The 17,593-nt window shown below is 36.7% G+C and overlaps 1 protein-coding gene across 5 annotated transcripts in view; it reads right to left on the reverse strand.

Annotated features, from left to right (window-relative positions):
• Positions 1–17,593, reverse strand: part of ATP2B1 (ATPase plasma membrane Ca2+ transporting 1) — a 126,018-nt gene that overhangs the window by 46,225 nt on the left and 62,200 nt on the right. For all 5 annotated transcript variants that reach the window (XM_032416480.1, XM_032416482.1, XM_032416484.1 and 2 more), the window contains exon 3: positions 4,914–5,111. In XM_032416480.1, the coding sequence (XP_032272371.1) occupies positions 4,914–5,111 (198 nt within the window). The remainder of the gene's footprint in view (positions 1–4,913; positions 5,112–17,593) is intronic.

Raw genomic sequence — 17,593 nt, forward strand, 5'->3', positions numbered from 1 at the left:
ATCTGTCAGTCTAAAATCAATTCAGTGGCCCATGACCAGCATTTTGAAAAATGAAACATTAACAAAATAAAAGGGATATACACGTAGTAAAGGTAAGCATTGTTTCTTACAAGTTTACGTTGGTTATTTATAAATTCACATGAAGGGATATGTTCTTCTACATATTCCTATATAAAGTTCTTTCTTACCGAGGGTGGAGCTGAAAAGTCTGAAAAGTCAATGGTTCTCTTAGGACAGGTAAAGCAGGAAAAAGATTATTCAAAAAAAAAAGAAGGAGTAAATGAATGATACTAGAAGATTAAAGCATATTCCAGAATAGAGAGCACGAACCAAAGATATGAAGTATGAAGATGCTGAATAAAGATTAATCCAGGAGAGGTATGTGGGACAGAGGAAAAGAGAGAACACAGAAGATTGTAATAAAATCAACTGGTGGTGGTGAAATGGAAGGGATGATGTGAATGATTAAAAAAAAAAAAAAAATCCCAAGGACCATCAACAGGATTCAGCCATCAATGGGTACAAAAGCATGTTCTCCAAAGGAGATAGCAGGACAACCCATCGAAAGTGCTGGCTTTCCCATCCAAATATTAAAACTTCTCTTTGAATTACATTTGAACTGAAGAAATGACCACGTATCATTGTACACAGTAACTAGTTAAATGAATTTATGGTTTACAATGTTCTAAACAGTAGAAGCAGTAGGACAGTTTCTCCTCTGAATTAGGTTGAGCAAGTCTGGACTCAAGAACAGATGAAGGTTCAAATACCATGTTGACCACTTTTACCAACTTGAAATGCAGCTAAAATATTATCTTCCAAATGAAGCATTTCAATGGGTTTTGGTTAAAAATGTAAAAATGCAATACGTTATAAGAGTGTACAAGAACAACAGATTGAAAGCAGAAGATGGAATTTACCAGTCATATGTCAACAGAGACGTTTATGTAACTGGTGGATGAGAGTGAAAATAAATACCATTAGTGAGTACACTTCCTGCATTTGGATTTACATAACATTTTAAGTTTCTTTTCAGCTATGAGAAACATTAAAACCAAGTTCTGAAATAAACCAAACTCAGACCCAAATCAAGGGAAATCAAGGTTAAATCGAAATTATAAAATATAATAATGTATATTCAATCATGCTATCAATAATGGTATTTTATGATTACTAAACATCAAAATTTTAAACCTCATCTTTTTATTTCAATTTATATTTTTACATATGTTTAAGACTACGCACTATAAAAATATAATATACACATTATAAATATACACATTATGAAGACAGCTCTAAATATATATAATTTACAAATGCATCATTTGGAGATATATGCTCAGATTTCTTCCCAATAAGGTATATAATAAAAAAAAAAAATTAAGGATCAATGCTACAGAGATTGGGGGGAAGGAATTATGAGACAATTATATCATTCTCAGCTTTAAATCTCACATGCATATTTAGAACTAGATGACTATTTCAAAAGAGAACATGAAACAAGTTGGTGCCATATTTCATTTCATATATAGTTCTACTTTAGGTTATACAGATAAAGTTAGAACGATCTTGAAACAGATGGTAGTAAAATACTTCTAGAAATTAAATCCTTTTCCTACTGATGATCATTATAAATTTTTAGAGTAGCTACAATGAAAAAACAATTGCAAAATCAAAGTTACAAAAGGATTATAATTTACCAGTTATATTTATTTATATATAAGTATTTTAATAATGCTTTCAGTAAAGTCCAAGTACAAATATAGTAATAATAATCTATTTCACCAAAAGTGTTCCCCTGTAAACACCTGCGAGAGATGCACAATCTAAATTCAGTCTTTGCTCTCTGCCGCAAGGCAAATATTCCATTCTTAAAATTCTCCACTTGAGCTATTTCTTGGATGGTGCATCAAGTGTGTACATTACAGTATAAAGAAGTAGTTCTCAAAAGTGTTGTCTAGGAATCCCAGGAGGAATCCCCAAGGTCAGAACTATGTTTATAAAAATACTAAGATGTAATTTGCCTTATATTTCAGGGATGTATAGTGGAATTTTCCAAAGACTACATTACATGTGCTAACACAACACACTAAATGCAGAAGCAGATGAGAACCCAGTTATCTTCAATTATGTTAAAGAGATAACAAGGAAATGAAGAACACTACTACTCTTTTCATTATTTCATTTAAAATCTCATTAACAATAATTTCAGTAATTATAATTTTTTATTATAACAACACAGCACTTAGTTATAATTTTTAAGTGCAATGGTATTTTTATTTTTATTTTTATTTTTTTAAATGTTTTATTTATTTATTCATGAAAGTCAGAGAGAGAGAGAGGCAGAGGCAGAGGGAGAAGCAGGCTCCCCGCCCAGCAGGGAGCCCGATGCGGGACTCGATCCCAGGACCCTGGGAACATGACCTGAGCCGAAGGCAGACGCTCAACCATCTGAGCCACCCAGGCGCCCAGCAATGGTATTTTTAAATTTCTCGATTTTAATTAGGAATACAGTAAATATCTACAGATATAACTCATATGATCAAAAGTTCTTTGGAGTTCTTAATACTTTGAGTGTAAAGGGGTCCGAGACCAAAAAGTTTGAGAACCATCGATCAGTATTATAAAGATTTGTTTATAGTGTGGGTTACAGTGCTTATTTTCACACCAAACAGCACTAGTAAGAAATTTTGAGAATTTAGATTTCTAGGACTGTAGGTTTACAATTAATGGATTTCCTTTTAAGCAAGTTACTACCTAGTGTTAAAACATAACATGATGAAAAGATACATGAGTACACTAATAAATGTTAAAAAAAAAAAAAATGCAAACACTAACATTTCATCTCCTTCTAGTAGACTGACTCTCTTTGAAGTGTCTTATGACACCAAAAACTCTAGAGTTATCTTCCCAGTTGGATCTAATGCCAGTATTCTCCTTAAGCAAATTTGGGAAAGGGCTTGTCACTATATCCTACAAATGAAAGCAGTCCAAGTTCCAAACAAATTTGTCCTTGTAACAAAATCCATTCCCACTGAAAATATTTTTCTTTAGCTTTCTTATAATCTTGGGGTAAAAAATGTTAAAAAAAATTAATAATCTGCCAACTCAATGAATTCTAGAATACCAATTCCCAATATTCTATAATGCTAGTTGGGTAAACTGAGCACTACAGAACTTAGCTGTATATGTATGACCTTTCTTTGTCATATAAAAAGATACACCCATTTACACACCCTCAGGCCTACCCACGCATGCACACAAACACCTTCATGAGTAACCCACACAAAACATACTTTTAAAATCTGGAAGAATACGTATCAAAATGGTATAGCAGTAATCTCTTAAAAAATGAGATTTGGGGTGAATATTATTTCCTATGAATTGTCATTTTTCCCTCATCTTTCTATGGCAAAATATGTATTATTTATTTAACAAAAAACAAGTTTCAAAAATAATTTGGCTCAATGTTGACGAGAACATTGCCTAAATTTTTTCTTCTTTAGATCAGTGATTCTCAGCCACAGGCAATTTTGCCCCCTATGAGAAACCTGGCAATATCTGGAGGCATTTTGGTTGCCTCGACTGGAAGGTGGTATGATCAGGGCAACAAACAAGGTTCTGGTGTAAAATGTAAACAGTGCTGCTGCTGAAAAACCCTGATCTATACTGGTTTCAGATAAACTGACCTATTCTCTGATCAACTTTCTCAAGCAAACAAACAAAAAACCCAAAAAACAAAACAACTCTCACATGAGCTCCAGGCATACCTTTAATGTAATTACTTTAAATCATTGCCTAAGCCAACTTTCAGAGTTAGCAAATATTTATCAAACTCTTCATAACTTAAAAGGCATAAGAATAAAGTTCTTACAAACAAAAATATTGGTGTATCACTCTTCTGATATATAAACTACTATTGGTTCACTCTACAGTTATTTAAATACAGTAAGCAAAACCCAAGCTGGATTTCTTAGCAGTTACAGAATGTACTGTCAAAGAATATCCATTTTAAATAAATTTATTAAAAAGAGAATATGAAATTTATTTTTTTTTTAGAGAATTATTATTATTATTATTTTTTTTGACATAGAGCAAGCGAGAGAGAGATAGAGACAGAGAGCAAGCACAAGCAGGGGGAATGCAGGCAGGGGAGAAGCAGGCTCCCTGCTGAGCCAGGAGCCCAATGCGGGGCTTGATCCCAGGACCCTGGCATCAAGACCTGAGCCGAAGGCAGCCGCTTAACCGACTGAGCCACCCAGGCACCTGAGAATAAGAAATTTAAAAAAGAAACAAAGAACATAAAAAGGTGGGAGAAAAAACCATTTGTAGCTACAAGTTAAAGTAGATATATCAATGTATAATGTATTTTTCCATTGGTCAAGATACTTTGTAGTAGAAACAATTCTAGAATGGCAAGGCAATTATCCAAATCATGCATATAATAACACAATTGAAAAATAATGGATGAAGAAAGAGAATAGAATACTGCTTTCATAATGCTTTCCAAAATTAAAAAAAAAAAAAACCCCAAAATTAAAACTGTAATTATTTCAATATAATGTTCAAAGACCTTAAAAACTGTGATGGCATAAACCCCATTGTGTGTGTGTGTGTATATATATATATATATATATATAGCTTAGCTCCTTGCCAACACACGGTATGCACATTTTGACGTTTTTCACCTCTGTAGTTCACTTGGAGGTGACACTATCTCATAGGGTTACTGTAAAATTATCTGAGATGGTATATTTAAAGAACTATTAAAAGCACTACTAGAATGGTGTCTAGCATGGTCAGTAAATGCCGACCTGCTATTATTATTACATTTTAAGTATGCAAATGAACTGAACTTATTTACATCACACATAAAAGTCTTTTTCTTTTTTTCCCCTCCCCAATTTACTTACGTGCATTATCCCCTTCTGGAGGTTGATAAAAAGAAAGGCCCAATGATACTATGGCTGCAATTTCTAGTATAATTAAAGTGACATCTTGTAATGCTTCCCATACTAATTGAAGAAAGGTTTTTGGCTTTTTAGGAGGTATAAAATTCTTTCCAAACACTGCTTCTCTTCTCTCTATATCTGCAGGGTTTCCACTTAAACCTAGTGAAAAGAAACAAATTTCAGTGAAAAATTTCACTATTTACAAATGAAAATACCTATTTTATTCAAAACATATTCTTTACACTTTAGATTCCAATTCATAAGCTCCTATTGATAGCATTTTTATGCATTAGACCAAATGTACAGAATTTAAATCACTGAAAAATGTGTACAGTACCTTAAAAGGACATTTCAGCTAGACAGCTCAAGACGGGATTAAGAATTTTCACTTTTCCAAACTGCTTATTTTTGATCAAACTACCTTATACCATCTTGTAGACTGCCAGAGACCAGAACTGATAACGACAGTTGGATGGGTTTTATATTGGAATTAAACATTTCCCTGACCTTTACTTATGATGTTTTCCCTCCAAAAATGGGGAATTATGTATTTATTTGATTTACTTAACAGCATCTTGGTTAACTCAATCAGTGAAAATCTTTGATTTTCACTCTTATTTACTAAAGAACAATGAGAAGTTAATTTAAACTCTAAAACTTCTCTACTAAAATGTCTGTTAGACTTTCACTGATAAAAGATTTCCAAGTCACAAAAAACAGGAAACTTAGGATGACTTTTCTTTTGAATTTTATTTTTAGGATTTAGTTCCAGCTTAAGAAATAGGTAGTGCTATTGACTGCACCCACGGTCACTGCATTGTAGGACATAGCATTTATTGCATGAAGTGTGGAAGTGGAGCGGTAAGAGGTTGAGAGAGAGTTGGATGAGTATCAATTTTGCCTTTCCTTTACCGCATCTAGCAGGTCCTCCTCTAATTTAACCCTGCTGATCCCATCAAACCTAGACATGTTCCCATTAGCTAAAGCAAAGTATGTACACATTTACATTTTTGTGGGGGGTATGAGAACACAGGCAGCAGTGACAAATGATTTGTTTCCTTAGGCTGTTTAAAAATATCAAAGAAGGAGGCAAAGGTACCAGAATGATACAATTTCCAATTTATCATAAATTTAAATTTATAATTAATTTAGTTAACTTAATCTTTTTGGGGGAGCAAGAGTTCATTCTAAGAGAACAACAGATTACTGGAAGGCTCTTGGTTTTTAGTGTTTCAGCTAGTAATCTCAATGTGGAGACAAGCAGAGAGTAGAAGAGAGAACAAAGAAAGTATACTGCTAGAATAAACAGTAAGAAATGAATATAAACTTTTTAAAGTAATTATTTACTTTGTTAAAGGTATCAAGAAGATTCCAGAGATGTTTTCATTAGCAACTGTAACAAGGTCAGTGCATTCTGGGCAGAAAGGATTTCAGATTTTCCGATGATAAAAGTCATCATCTGAAAGCTTCCACAGAGCGCCAGGCTTCGAGACAGAGTTTAACAGAAAGAAAGGAATCAAGGGATTGTACTAATTGTGACCAGGGGAAAGACAGTATGAGAGAAGAAACTTGCAAATTTTAATTTAGGATCTACAGTTTCTTCCGACTAGAGCAATGCTCCCCAATCACACCTGGCTGCAAGCAGTTAGCACTGGTCCCTGGTTTAACTGAGGGACATCCTGGACAATCAATGCAGTGATGTTTTCCACAAAACAAAATTTGTTTTAAAGAACTAAACCTTGCAGTGTTCTGAGATTATGTGCTTGCTGCTTTTTTAATTAAGTGTCCTTTCTTTCATAAAAACTGTAAGTTTGTTTTGTCTTGTATTTTAGTGATCTTACTAGCAAAAATAAAAGACTGCATTCCTGCCCTGTGTCAGTCTCCAATTTTTTTTCTAAGAAATCGTCTGAAGTTATTGGTTCTATCAGTTTAACTCACACTTAACAGAACCTATCATTAATTACATATATATAATACCTAGTAGTTTTAAATATCACCATTATTAACTATAAAAATAACTGACCAAAACTTACATTGGTTACAACAGAGGCCAATATTTTATGTTAATGCTGATAAAAGCAGCCATAGAGCTAAAGACAGCTTAAAAACATAACTGGAGAGAATTTAGAAAATAAAAAAGCAGCTGGTCCTAAAGGTTACCGTAATTCTTCCATACCACCACCAAGCACACACCTAGGACATAACATCAATAAGATCATCTGGTTTAAGAACCAGAATGACCATTCCAGTTTACCTACTGAAATTTTGCACATGTGACTTAACTTTTGTAGCAGCTGGGGGAGGGGCATTAATATCTGTTGGTGTAACCTACAAAGTTGTTTGGAAGGGCCTGAGAAGAAGATACAAAGTATCAAATCATAAACTATACGGTAACAGCTATTAAGTAAGGGGATGACAAGTTACAAACTGAACACTACAGGTTTTAATTACACTTGGGGGGCAATTAATTTCCATTAATATAAAATAATAAACTTACTATAATCTAAATATAGTGAAGGATTTTATAACAATAGTCTGTTCCCCACCAGATACTACTTTAAGGGACTATTTTACATCTGAGGAATTACTGTGAACAAGTTATACATTCAGCAAGCTTAAATTATACTGGAGGGAAACAAAGAGACAAAGTAACATAGAGAAGACTAGTATTTATTCTCAGTGTAACAGAAACCTTTCTAAAAGGGAAGGGTTTTAAAGCACTGCAGTAATAACTGATCTTATTTTAATTGTTGTGTGAAGTATAAACTGAAGAGAGTTCAAGAGCAGAGGGAAAAGACCATTAGGGAGGTTGTCGCAGTACAAAGTAAGAGATGTTGGTGGCTTGAATCTGAGTTTTTAATTGGATCTGCCAATTATCTTGTAAAAAGATCAGACAGAACTTGCTAAAGGACTGGATGTGGATGAAAGAAAGAGAAAGAATAAAGAATGGTATCTAGATTTTGGGGGGGGGGGGTTTATACATTTAAATGGATGTATAGTAAAGACATTTCCCAAGATAGAGCAGGCTTTGGGAGTTGCAGAATTAAGCAGAAAAAGAGAGGCAAGAGTTAATGGTTTTCATTTTAAAGATTTACACAAGAGATGCCAAACAAGTGGAAAAGTCTATAGACAGCTTGCTAGCCATATTTGGAACTCAGAGGTCGAATCAGAGAATCATCAATGTATAGATGATTCTGGAGCCATGGGCCCAGTGAGAGCTCCCAGAAAGCAGACAAGAGAGAAGGGCTGAGGCTAGAGCCTTGGAACCTTCCCAACATTTGAAGGTCAGATAGGGGAAGAAAAGCCAAAGGCAACCCAAAGAAATAGGCAGGGATGAGGGGGAGGGGTTCCAAAACAGGCTCATACAATACTATGGAAGCCTAGAAAAGGAGAGGTTTTTTTTAAAAAGATGAAGATAATGTGGATGAATGTATCAAAGGAGTAGGACTGAAGACAGAGACTGGCTTTCACTAGATGGAGGCTGATGACCTTGAAAAGAAATCTTACAGTGGAGTGTCGTGAAGAAAGTCTGATTAGAAAGAACTGAAGAGAGAATAAAAATTAGAAAGTGAGTGGAAACTATGATCATAAAACTTCTTCTGGAGTATGATACAGCAGAGAAAAATAAAGCAGTAAAAGTGAATTAAAGTGGGTAAGTAAAACCCATGAGGTTTTTAAAAAGATGAGTGATAGATACTAAGGCAAGTAATTTACCAGTGGAAGTAATCAAATAGAGAAGACAACACAAGAGACACAGGCTAACACTAGAGTAAAGCCTTCTCTTCGAAGAGGCAAGGGGAATGGAATCCATGGTATAAGTGTTAGCCTGCTCCAAGTGCAGGAAGAGGCTTCCTCTGTTAGGAGAGAGAAAGCAAAGTTCTTAGAGAGGAAAGGAGATAGCTAAGCTGATGAAACTGGTAATGAGACTACATGGTCCGAGCTTTAAAAATAGAGTACATATGACATGAAATCATTAAGTATAACTTATGAATAAATAAAACGACAGATCTTCTGCCTAGTCCCACTGGCTCAGTTGATGGTGTACTGACAATGAGGCAAAGGGCATGTTTAGCACTGATCTGCTCATGGCCCATTTACCTTCACAAACAGAAAAAAAAATATATTTTTAAAGATTTTTTTATTTATTCATTTGAGACACAGATACAGAGAGAGAGAGAATATGAGCAGGGGGAGAAGCAGAGGAAGGGGGAGAAGCAGGCCCCCCCGCTGAGCAGGGAGCCCAATGCAGGGCTCGATCCCAGGAGCCTGGGATCATGACCTGAGCCAAAGGCAGACGCTTAACCATCTGAACCACCCAGGTGCCCCCAGAAAATGTATTTTTAAAAACCATCAAAAGTAGCTGTAAAAATGAGTAAAGAAAACCTGATTTAAAATGGAGCTGGGATGCTATGAAGGGAGAATTGTCATACATGTAGCGCTCATGTCAACTTAAATGACCAACAGGGAGGAGGAAGATTTCCACTTGCCTCGGGAACCACAAACTGCCCACCACTTGCAGCCAGTGAGAAACTGCCACAACCCTGAGCTCTTGCTCTTCTTCAATGAAGCTATGTTGAAAACAACTCTATCTCCTCTCAGAACCTAATAAAAGCTAGCCTCCCCTCTGTCTCTTCAGACTTGCCTATGGTTCACCATAGTCTGCGTGCCCTGACTTGCAATGCCACTGTTATTCCTGAATAAACTTATCTTTGTTTAATTAAATTACCATGTGTTTCATTTAAGGTTGATATTACCTGGTGTCAGAAGTGGGTTGGGAAGGAGCTGAACCCCTAGGGAATAATGACCCTCACAACTCTTTGGTGGGTTCCACTTGAGCCCCTTGCACTCTTCGTTTCTGTGAGTTGTCTTTTTCCTTTTGGTTCAGTGAGTCTCCTCTCAGAGTCAAGCTCCCTCCTTCTGGTTCAGCTCTCTGACTTTATCTGGGGTCTGCTTTTGTGAAGGTATTACCCTTCTTGGTGAGTACTCTTTTTGTTTACTGTACTTCTACTTTGAGTAGTGGGATCCTTAAAATCCAGAAAGTTAAGCAAGCCACCTCCTGGCATACCTGCCTATTTTATGTCTAAAAACTATGGTTCCAAATCTTTCAATAAAGATTTGTTGTAAAAGGATAATGAAAAAGTGAAGATGTAAGAGGTACCTAAACAAAAGGCTATAAGACTGACATAATACTCATACTGCTCCCCTTTCTTCCTCTGAGTCCTCATTCTAGTAATCCTGTCTGAATTGCCTTTCCACTCTGAAGAGCCTATTAAACAATTACCTTTTCAAATAAGACCACCTGAAGCTATAGGCAATTCTCCTCAGGCATCTTTCATTTCTTGGTCAAAGGCCACACTAAAGACTAAACTAAGGGCTATAGTTAAATAATTTCTTAAACTCACAGAAAATCCTCTGACATTTTAATAGTCGGATTAACTCCAGAGATTAGTGGATACACAAAAAGGCAGAAAAATAAGACTGGAGGCACTGGTTGGTTCCTGCTAGGAAATTTTGTTAAGGTGCTCTCCTCTATGCTGAGGATAATGCAGCTGGATGGCTGGATCAAGCTATCATGTCATTTAAGCTGCAACCCAATTCTTTGAGGAATTGAGAGCAACTATCCTTATCTTACAAATCTTTGTAAAAACTAGAAATGTGACTCTAGAGGCAGTTCTTTTTACCAATCCCAAAACCTCCCCTATTGATCTTTTTTTTTTTTTTGGTTCCCCTATTGATCTTTAAAGGCTTGTAACTTGGCGTTCTTCCTTGTGCCTCCGAGTTGTAAATGCTAAAGTACAAACTTCAGGGAAGTAATTCTTATCAGAAGAAAAACAAAAGGGGGAAAGGTCATTTAAAACTTAGCTTTAGCCATATGAACCGGTAGCCTTAACTTATTCCAACTACCAGAAAACTTAGATCCAACTTTTATAATGAATAAAGTAGAAACCATGAGGTCTCTGTTTATGTCTGTTTATGTTTAAGCATATCTATACGTGTGTTGTATATATGTAGCATTTTCTACTGCCAATAGAATTACTAAAATTAATTTGTAAAAGAGTTCAATTTAGCTGACTCAAATGTGAATTAAGTATTCATAGAAATTTTCAAAAATATAATAGAAAGTAACCCAAATGCTTTTCAGGATTTTGGGACAATCTGTGGCAAATAAAAGCTAGCTTAAGTTTGGTTTCATTAAAATAGGCATGTCTTCAGAGTTACCAGCATTAAATATAATGTAGACATACAACTTCTATTCTACTGGTTTTACTAATCAAATAAATTCATGTTGTATCTGTTACAAAATTTGCCAACAAGAATGGCTGATTCTAATGTCTCATGAAGCTTTAGTGGGTAACTAAACATAATTGTTAAGAATGAGTAAACTAAACAGACGTAAGTAGGATAAAAAGGTTTTAGGTGAACTTTTCAAATAATCTCCCCAAATCTTTTTGGTAACCTGAAACCTTAAAGTTTGGCTAAATTAAGTGATGAGTTAAGCTAAATTCATTAAACAGATCATTTCCAAATAAGATAAAATATTGAAACATAGATTACTGAACATATAGGTTTTTTTGCTTCATTTTACAGAGGAACTAAAAATATTTGAGTCTAATAATAAACATGTTTTAGGCATGCTTAAAAATATTCTATGAAAAAAGCATGTTTCCAGCAATCATAAAGTATTTATAAGTCTGCCAATTCACAGAATGCTAATGTAAAGGCCAGTTCAGAATTGTTTACTTCTTAATTAAGGTTGCTAAGGGGTAAGAATTCTAATTAATGTGTGTGCTTAAAGCTACTAGAAATAATAAGGGAAACATCTCCATATGCAAAAAAATTCGGATGTGGGCTTTTGGTAAAAGAAGGTAGAAAGGAATAGACATGCACTTTTTTTTTTAAATATTTTATTTATCTGAGAGGGAGGGAGAGAGAGAGAGAACGCAAGCAGGGAGAAGGGGCAGAGAAGGAGAAGCAGAGCCAGATGTGGAACTTGATCCCAGAACCCTGGGATCATGACCTGAGCCCAAGGCAGATGCTTAACCGATTTAGCCCAGGTGCCCAGACATGCACTTTTGTTGAGGGAAAGTTTGTTATAAATTGAGGCTGGTGGGTGCCTGGGTAGCTCAGTTGGTTAAGCGACCTCCTTTGGCTCAAGTCATGATCCTGGAGTCCCAGGATCGAGTCCCGCATCAGGCTCCCTGCTGAGCAGGGAGTCTGCTTCTCCCTCTCCCCCTCCCCCTCTCGTGCTCTCTCTCTCAAATAAATAAAATCTTATTAAAAAATTTTAAAAAGTAAGGCTCGTTATTTAAAAAGGGAAAGAGACGGGGTGCCTGGGTGGCTCGGCAGTTGAGTCTTCAGCGCGGTCATGATCCCAGGGTCCTGGGATAGAGCCCTGCATCGGGCTCCCTGCTCAGCAGGAAGCCTGCTTCTCCCTCTCACAATCTCCCTGCTTGTGTTCCCTCTCTTGCTATCTCTCTCTCTGTCAAATAAATAAATAAAATCTTAAAAAAAAAAAAAGGGAAGAGGCTGGTTATCTGAAAAGAACAAAGATAGGATAAAATCTGAATGTAAAAAAGAAAGTTGTAGGTTTTTGGAAAAGGAATCTTTGAATGGAGATTTTAATGTGTGATCAAGCTGGTTAAGATTAAAATAAATTTATTTAAAAATGAGTTTTAGTATGGGGCACCTAGGTGGCTCAGTCGGTTAGATATCTGACTTTGGCTCAGGTCATGATCTCAGAGTCCTGGGATCCAGCCCTGCATCAGGCCCCCTGCTCATTACAGTCTGCTTGTCCCTCTCCCTTTGCCCCTCCTCTCCGCTTGTGCTCACTCTCTCTCAAAATAAATAAAATCTTTAAAAAAAAATGAGTTTTAATTATCAAAAGTACAGTGGTACAAAATCAGAATTTGTTTTTACCTCTGTTTAAAAGAACAATGTTTTCTTACATTACTGATCTGCCCTTAATAAGATATTGTAAACAAAGGTTTTTCTTTACTTTTAATGTAATCTGCTAGAAAGATGGTTGTGTTTTGTCCTCATCACGTCTTTGATTACTTTTTTAAAAAGTTTATTATTTTCAATATTAAAGAAGCTAAGGCTTTTTACAACTGTTTAACTTTCTGTCTTTTCCTGCAAAGTCTTTGTCACTTTGGTTAAAGCGATACCTAAGTATTATTTCACAGTGACCTATCATCCTCTGTAAGTGTCCCAGCCTTTTGATATTTTTGACAAACTTCCCCCAAAATCAAATTCTAAAGGAAGTATTCTGACCTTGAAGTAACTTTAGGTTTTTACAGAAGGTCCCTGGAACATATCAAAGGATTTGTTCTCCTTATAAAGAGGGAGATGTTAAACTAATTAGACTTATTTGGTATGTTGAATTACATGGGAAGTATGGTCAAATAGGTGATATTAAACCTTCTTAGAATATATTTGTGTAGAAATACATTATTAATATAAGCAAAAATAGCATGAAATTTCTAAAGATCTCATATGTCCTTATATCACGTTAACACTTGTAATTCTAGTTACTACCTTAAAGTATCTGTCACAACAATAAACAAATTTCTTTCTCGGCTGCATTATAATGAACTCTCATCAGGCCTTTAGCCATGGCCATTTTTAAGTCTTTTTGGCCATTTACAGACAGTTATTGTTTTACTCTGATGCTTTTACAAGTGTTCCTGCAAAAGTACTTCATCTTCAAAGAGATTCAGGAAAGGACAGTTCTCTGATAACTTTAAGATAATAAAACTGAACTGGGTAAGAATTTCCAGATCTAGTGGCAAACTGAATTCAAGCAGAACAAGAATTGGAAACATGAGACTGAATGAACTGAGGAGGAGGATTATAATTTTTATGACTTCTTGTTTAAAACATTCTTGGTTCTCTAATGTTTTGCTTCTTCAGATTTTAGGAAATCTTTTTCTCTTTCTCTTAAGCTATCAACAATTTGGTGATATGCACCTCTGTCAATAAAGATAAAGCATTTACCTTTATTTATCCACATGATTCCTCCAGAATTTGGAAACTCTTAGTGAATATTTTAATCTTCATGACAATTATTTGCAAAAATTCAATAAGAATCTGTTCTCCTTGTATCAGGACAGAGAAACATTGGTTATATTACCAAAGCTTTGACTGGAATATCATATTTGAGAAATGTGCATACATTCAGATAGAATGAGAGTCTTGAGCGAAGAAGTTTGACTTTATGGAGCCAATGAAATCCTATGAAGGAAAAATCAACCTGGTACCATGCTTACAAAATTCCAGCAAAGCAGTCTTAAAAAGAGCTTAGGTGGTTAATCACTATTCTTGCTTCACTATTATAAATAATCAGGCAAAGTTTAATGCAAAAAAATAGTTTTATTATAAAAAATGAGGGTACTTGCAGAGAGAAGAAATTATGTTTATTCCTTTGTCTACTTTAGATTCTAATCCTGTTAATTGTCTTTGAGTTTGTTATATACTTGTAAATTGGACTGGATCCTGAATTCTAGTTTCCTCAAAAATCTGGCTACAATTCTCCAAAGTAACATTTCCAATTTTCTCTTACACTTTTGATTTGTAATCAGTAAGAACAAAGACTGCCCATGAATGTACTTGGAAGGGACTCTACAGCAGGTCCTTCTCACTACCCAGATGGCAGCCAAACCTTGGGGACCTAAACCTTGACTACATATCTCACGGATGAAGAAGGCGCCATCTGACATCTGGTCCTGCACAGATGCTAGAGACCTCCGAATCAAACGGACTAGAAAAAGAAGTAGCTGACATAAAGGCTGACTCCTTACTCCCCTGATGCCGAATCAAGACTTCATAGTTTAAACATGAAGCTTTCTCCCTTCTTTCTCTTTCACTTTGCCATTGGCCTAGAAAGAGAACACTTTCACCTGATTCCTCAAGGCCATTGCTAAAAGGAGGGGTTTGCCTTTCAGACTGTTGGATTTATCATTAAAATCTCTTACCTATTAACAGTGCCACCTGAGTGAGTGAGAGTGATTTGTGTCCCAACTGGATTTATGTTTGTCTGTGGTGATTATCATTCTCCTTGGGCCTATAAATGCCTCAACAACCGGTACATATCAAGGTAAGGCCTTTTGAGTTATCTGACTGTGCTCCTAACTTTCCACAAACCAACTAAGGCACCTTCTTTGGTCAGATCCCCTGTATTTACATCGTCAAATGAGAAAGGACCTAGCAGGAGGCTTTCATGATTCAGGATTCACTTCCTTTGGCAGGGCCATACTTCCCCAGTTAGGAGTAAATGTAAACAAGAATATGATCAGAAATCTCTCCTTTACTCTTGGAGATATTGCAGAATCAGTAGCCAAGACAATAGCTGCCCAAAAAAGAGCCTTAGACTCTCTGGCCGAAGTTGGTAATAGGACAGTCCTTGATTATCTTCTACTGAGCAAGGAGGTGTCTGTGCTGTGGCCACCACCACCTGCTGCACCTGGATTAACACTTCTGGGGAAGTTAAAACTCAGTTACGTAAGATCGTTGAGCAACCCACTTGGCTTAAAAAGCAAGTTGACCAGCCAACCTGGAATTTCCTAGTCAGCACTAGGAGATTTGGTGGCAACAGGAGGACCAAAGATTTCCAACAGCTCTGGAGACAATGAGAAATACAGGCGTGGTATCCACAAACCCCTTTTTGAGTTCAGTCCTTCCTGCTATTTCTGAAGGCCATGAAAATAATGTAGCAAACAGAATGTTAGCTCAAGGCTTTGAGATGATCCAATGTTTATAAGCTTGATAAGATATGAATTTATGAATAGGAAATGCCTGACAGCCCTCCTTCTATCTTCCCTGTTACTCAAATGTGGCCTCCATGGTTTCCACTTGCTACTTAGTCCCCACTCCCCCACCCCTATATGGGACATGACTCTTGGAAAAGGTCCTTCCAAGCACCAAAAGACCCAGAAAGACAAAAATATTTCAATCAAAAAGAACCACCTGATGCTTAATCAGTGATGCTTTCTCAGAAAGATCTTAATCAGAAGGGGAAAACATGAAAATGAATCAAGGAAATCTAATTTAAAATGTAGTCGGGAAGCCATGAAGGGAGAGTTCTCATGCACGTAGCACTCGTCTCAACTTACACGACCAGCAGGAAGGAGGAAGATTTCCACATGCCTCAGTAACAGCAAACTGCCCACCACTTGCAGCCAGTGAGAAACCACCACAACCTCACATTCCTGTTCTTCTCCAATGAAGTTATATTCAAAACAACCCTCCTCAATTTCCTCCCAGAACCTAGTAGCAGCTAGTCTCCCCGCCCTTTGCCTCCTTGGACTTGGCCATGGCTTGCCATAGTCTGCAAGTCCTGAATTGCAATTCCCCTGCTACTCTCAAATAGACTCATCTTTGTTTAATTAAATTATCGTTTATTTAAGGTTGACAGTCTCACAATTATGTGCTTTTTGGGTCTGGATTCACTACTGTGGGAAGTGGGGGGGGGGGAGGCAGCCTATTTTCATTCTATGAATAGATAATGGCTCAAGAGTATTGTGTATATATTTGGAAAAGACATAAAATTCAAATTTTATCAATAGCTGGATTTTTTTTTTTTTTTTTAAAGATTTTATTTATTTATTTGACAGAAAGAGACACAGCGAGAGCAGGAACACAAGCAGGGGGAGTGGGAGAGGGAGAAGCAGGCTTCCCGCTGAGCAGGGAGCCCGATGTGGGACTCGATCCCAGGACCCTGGGATCATGATCTGAGCCGAAGGCAGACGCTTAACAACTGAGCCACCCAGGCGCCCAATAGCTGGATGTTTTATAAGAAAATGTAGCACCACAACTGCTGCCACTAATAAAATCATGTCTCAGCTTAGGAAATGAAGAGGGGAAAATACTGGAATGGGCTTACCTGAAAATCATGGCTACTACACAGCAAATACCACAGTCTTACCAAGTTCTGTATGTATGTCTGCGTGTGTGTGTGTGTGTGTGTGTGAGAGAGAGAGAGAGAGAGAGATGGTGGTGGTGGCGGTAATGGTAGCAGCCACCCTGACTTCTCCAAGTGAAGGTTGCAGGAAAACATGGAGACCTAGAAGGCGTGTGAAAATTTATGTTTACGTGCATTCTTCTTGGGAAACAAACTAACACTCTCAATTTCAAAAGAGAGGACTGCTCCTCAGTTTAGGAATCACTGGTCTAAAGTGAAACTTTCACATTCATTTCCATGGGCCAGGCACTGTGATGGGCACTAAGTGGGGAAGTGAGTCAGACAGCATGCCTTTCTCTGGCACTTGCCCTCAAAGAACTCATAGTTTAGTGGGGCAAGCTGACAAGTAACCAGTTAATCATGGCTCAGTGTGTTTAGTATTATGATGGGGTGGTGAGGAATATACAAAGGGAACCAGAATCCAAAATTTAGGGGGTGGGGGTAGAGGAGGAAATTCTAAGGTATCTAATTTGAGGTCTTAAGAATGATTAAGAGATAGGGCGCCTGGCTGGCTCAGTGGGCCTCAACTCGATCTCAGGGTGTGGAGCTTACTTAAAAAATAATCATAAATAAAATTAAATAAATGGAGTAGCAAGAACCCCACTAGGCTACTCTGTACTATTGTTCTTAAAAAAAAAAAAAAAGAATGATTAAGTGTTAAAGAGTCATAGGAAGGATGAGGTAC

Source organism: Phoca vitulina, unplaced genomic scaffold (assembly GCF_004348235.1).
Source record: "Phoca vitulina isolate PV1807 unplaced genomic scaffold, GSC_HSeal_1.0 scaffold19, whole genome shotgun sequence".
NCBI lineage: Eukaryota > Metazoa > Chordata > Mammalia > Carnivora > Phocidae > Phoca > Phoca vitulina.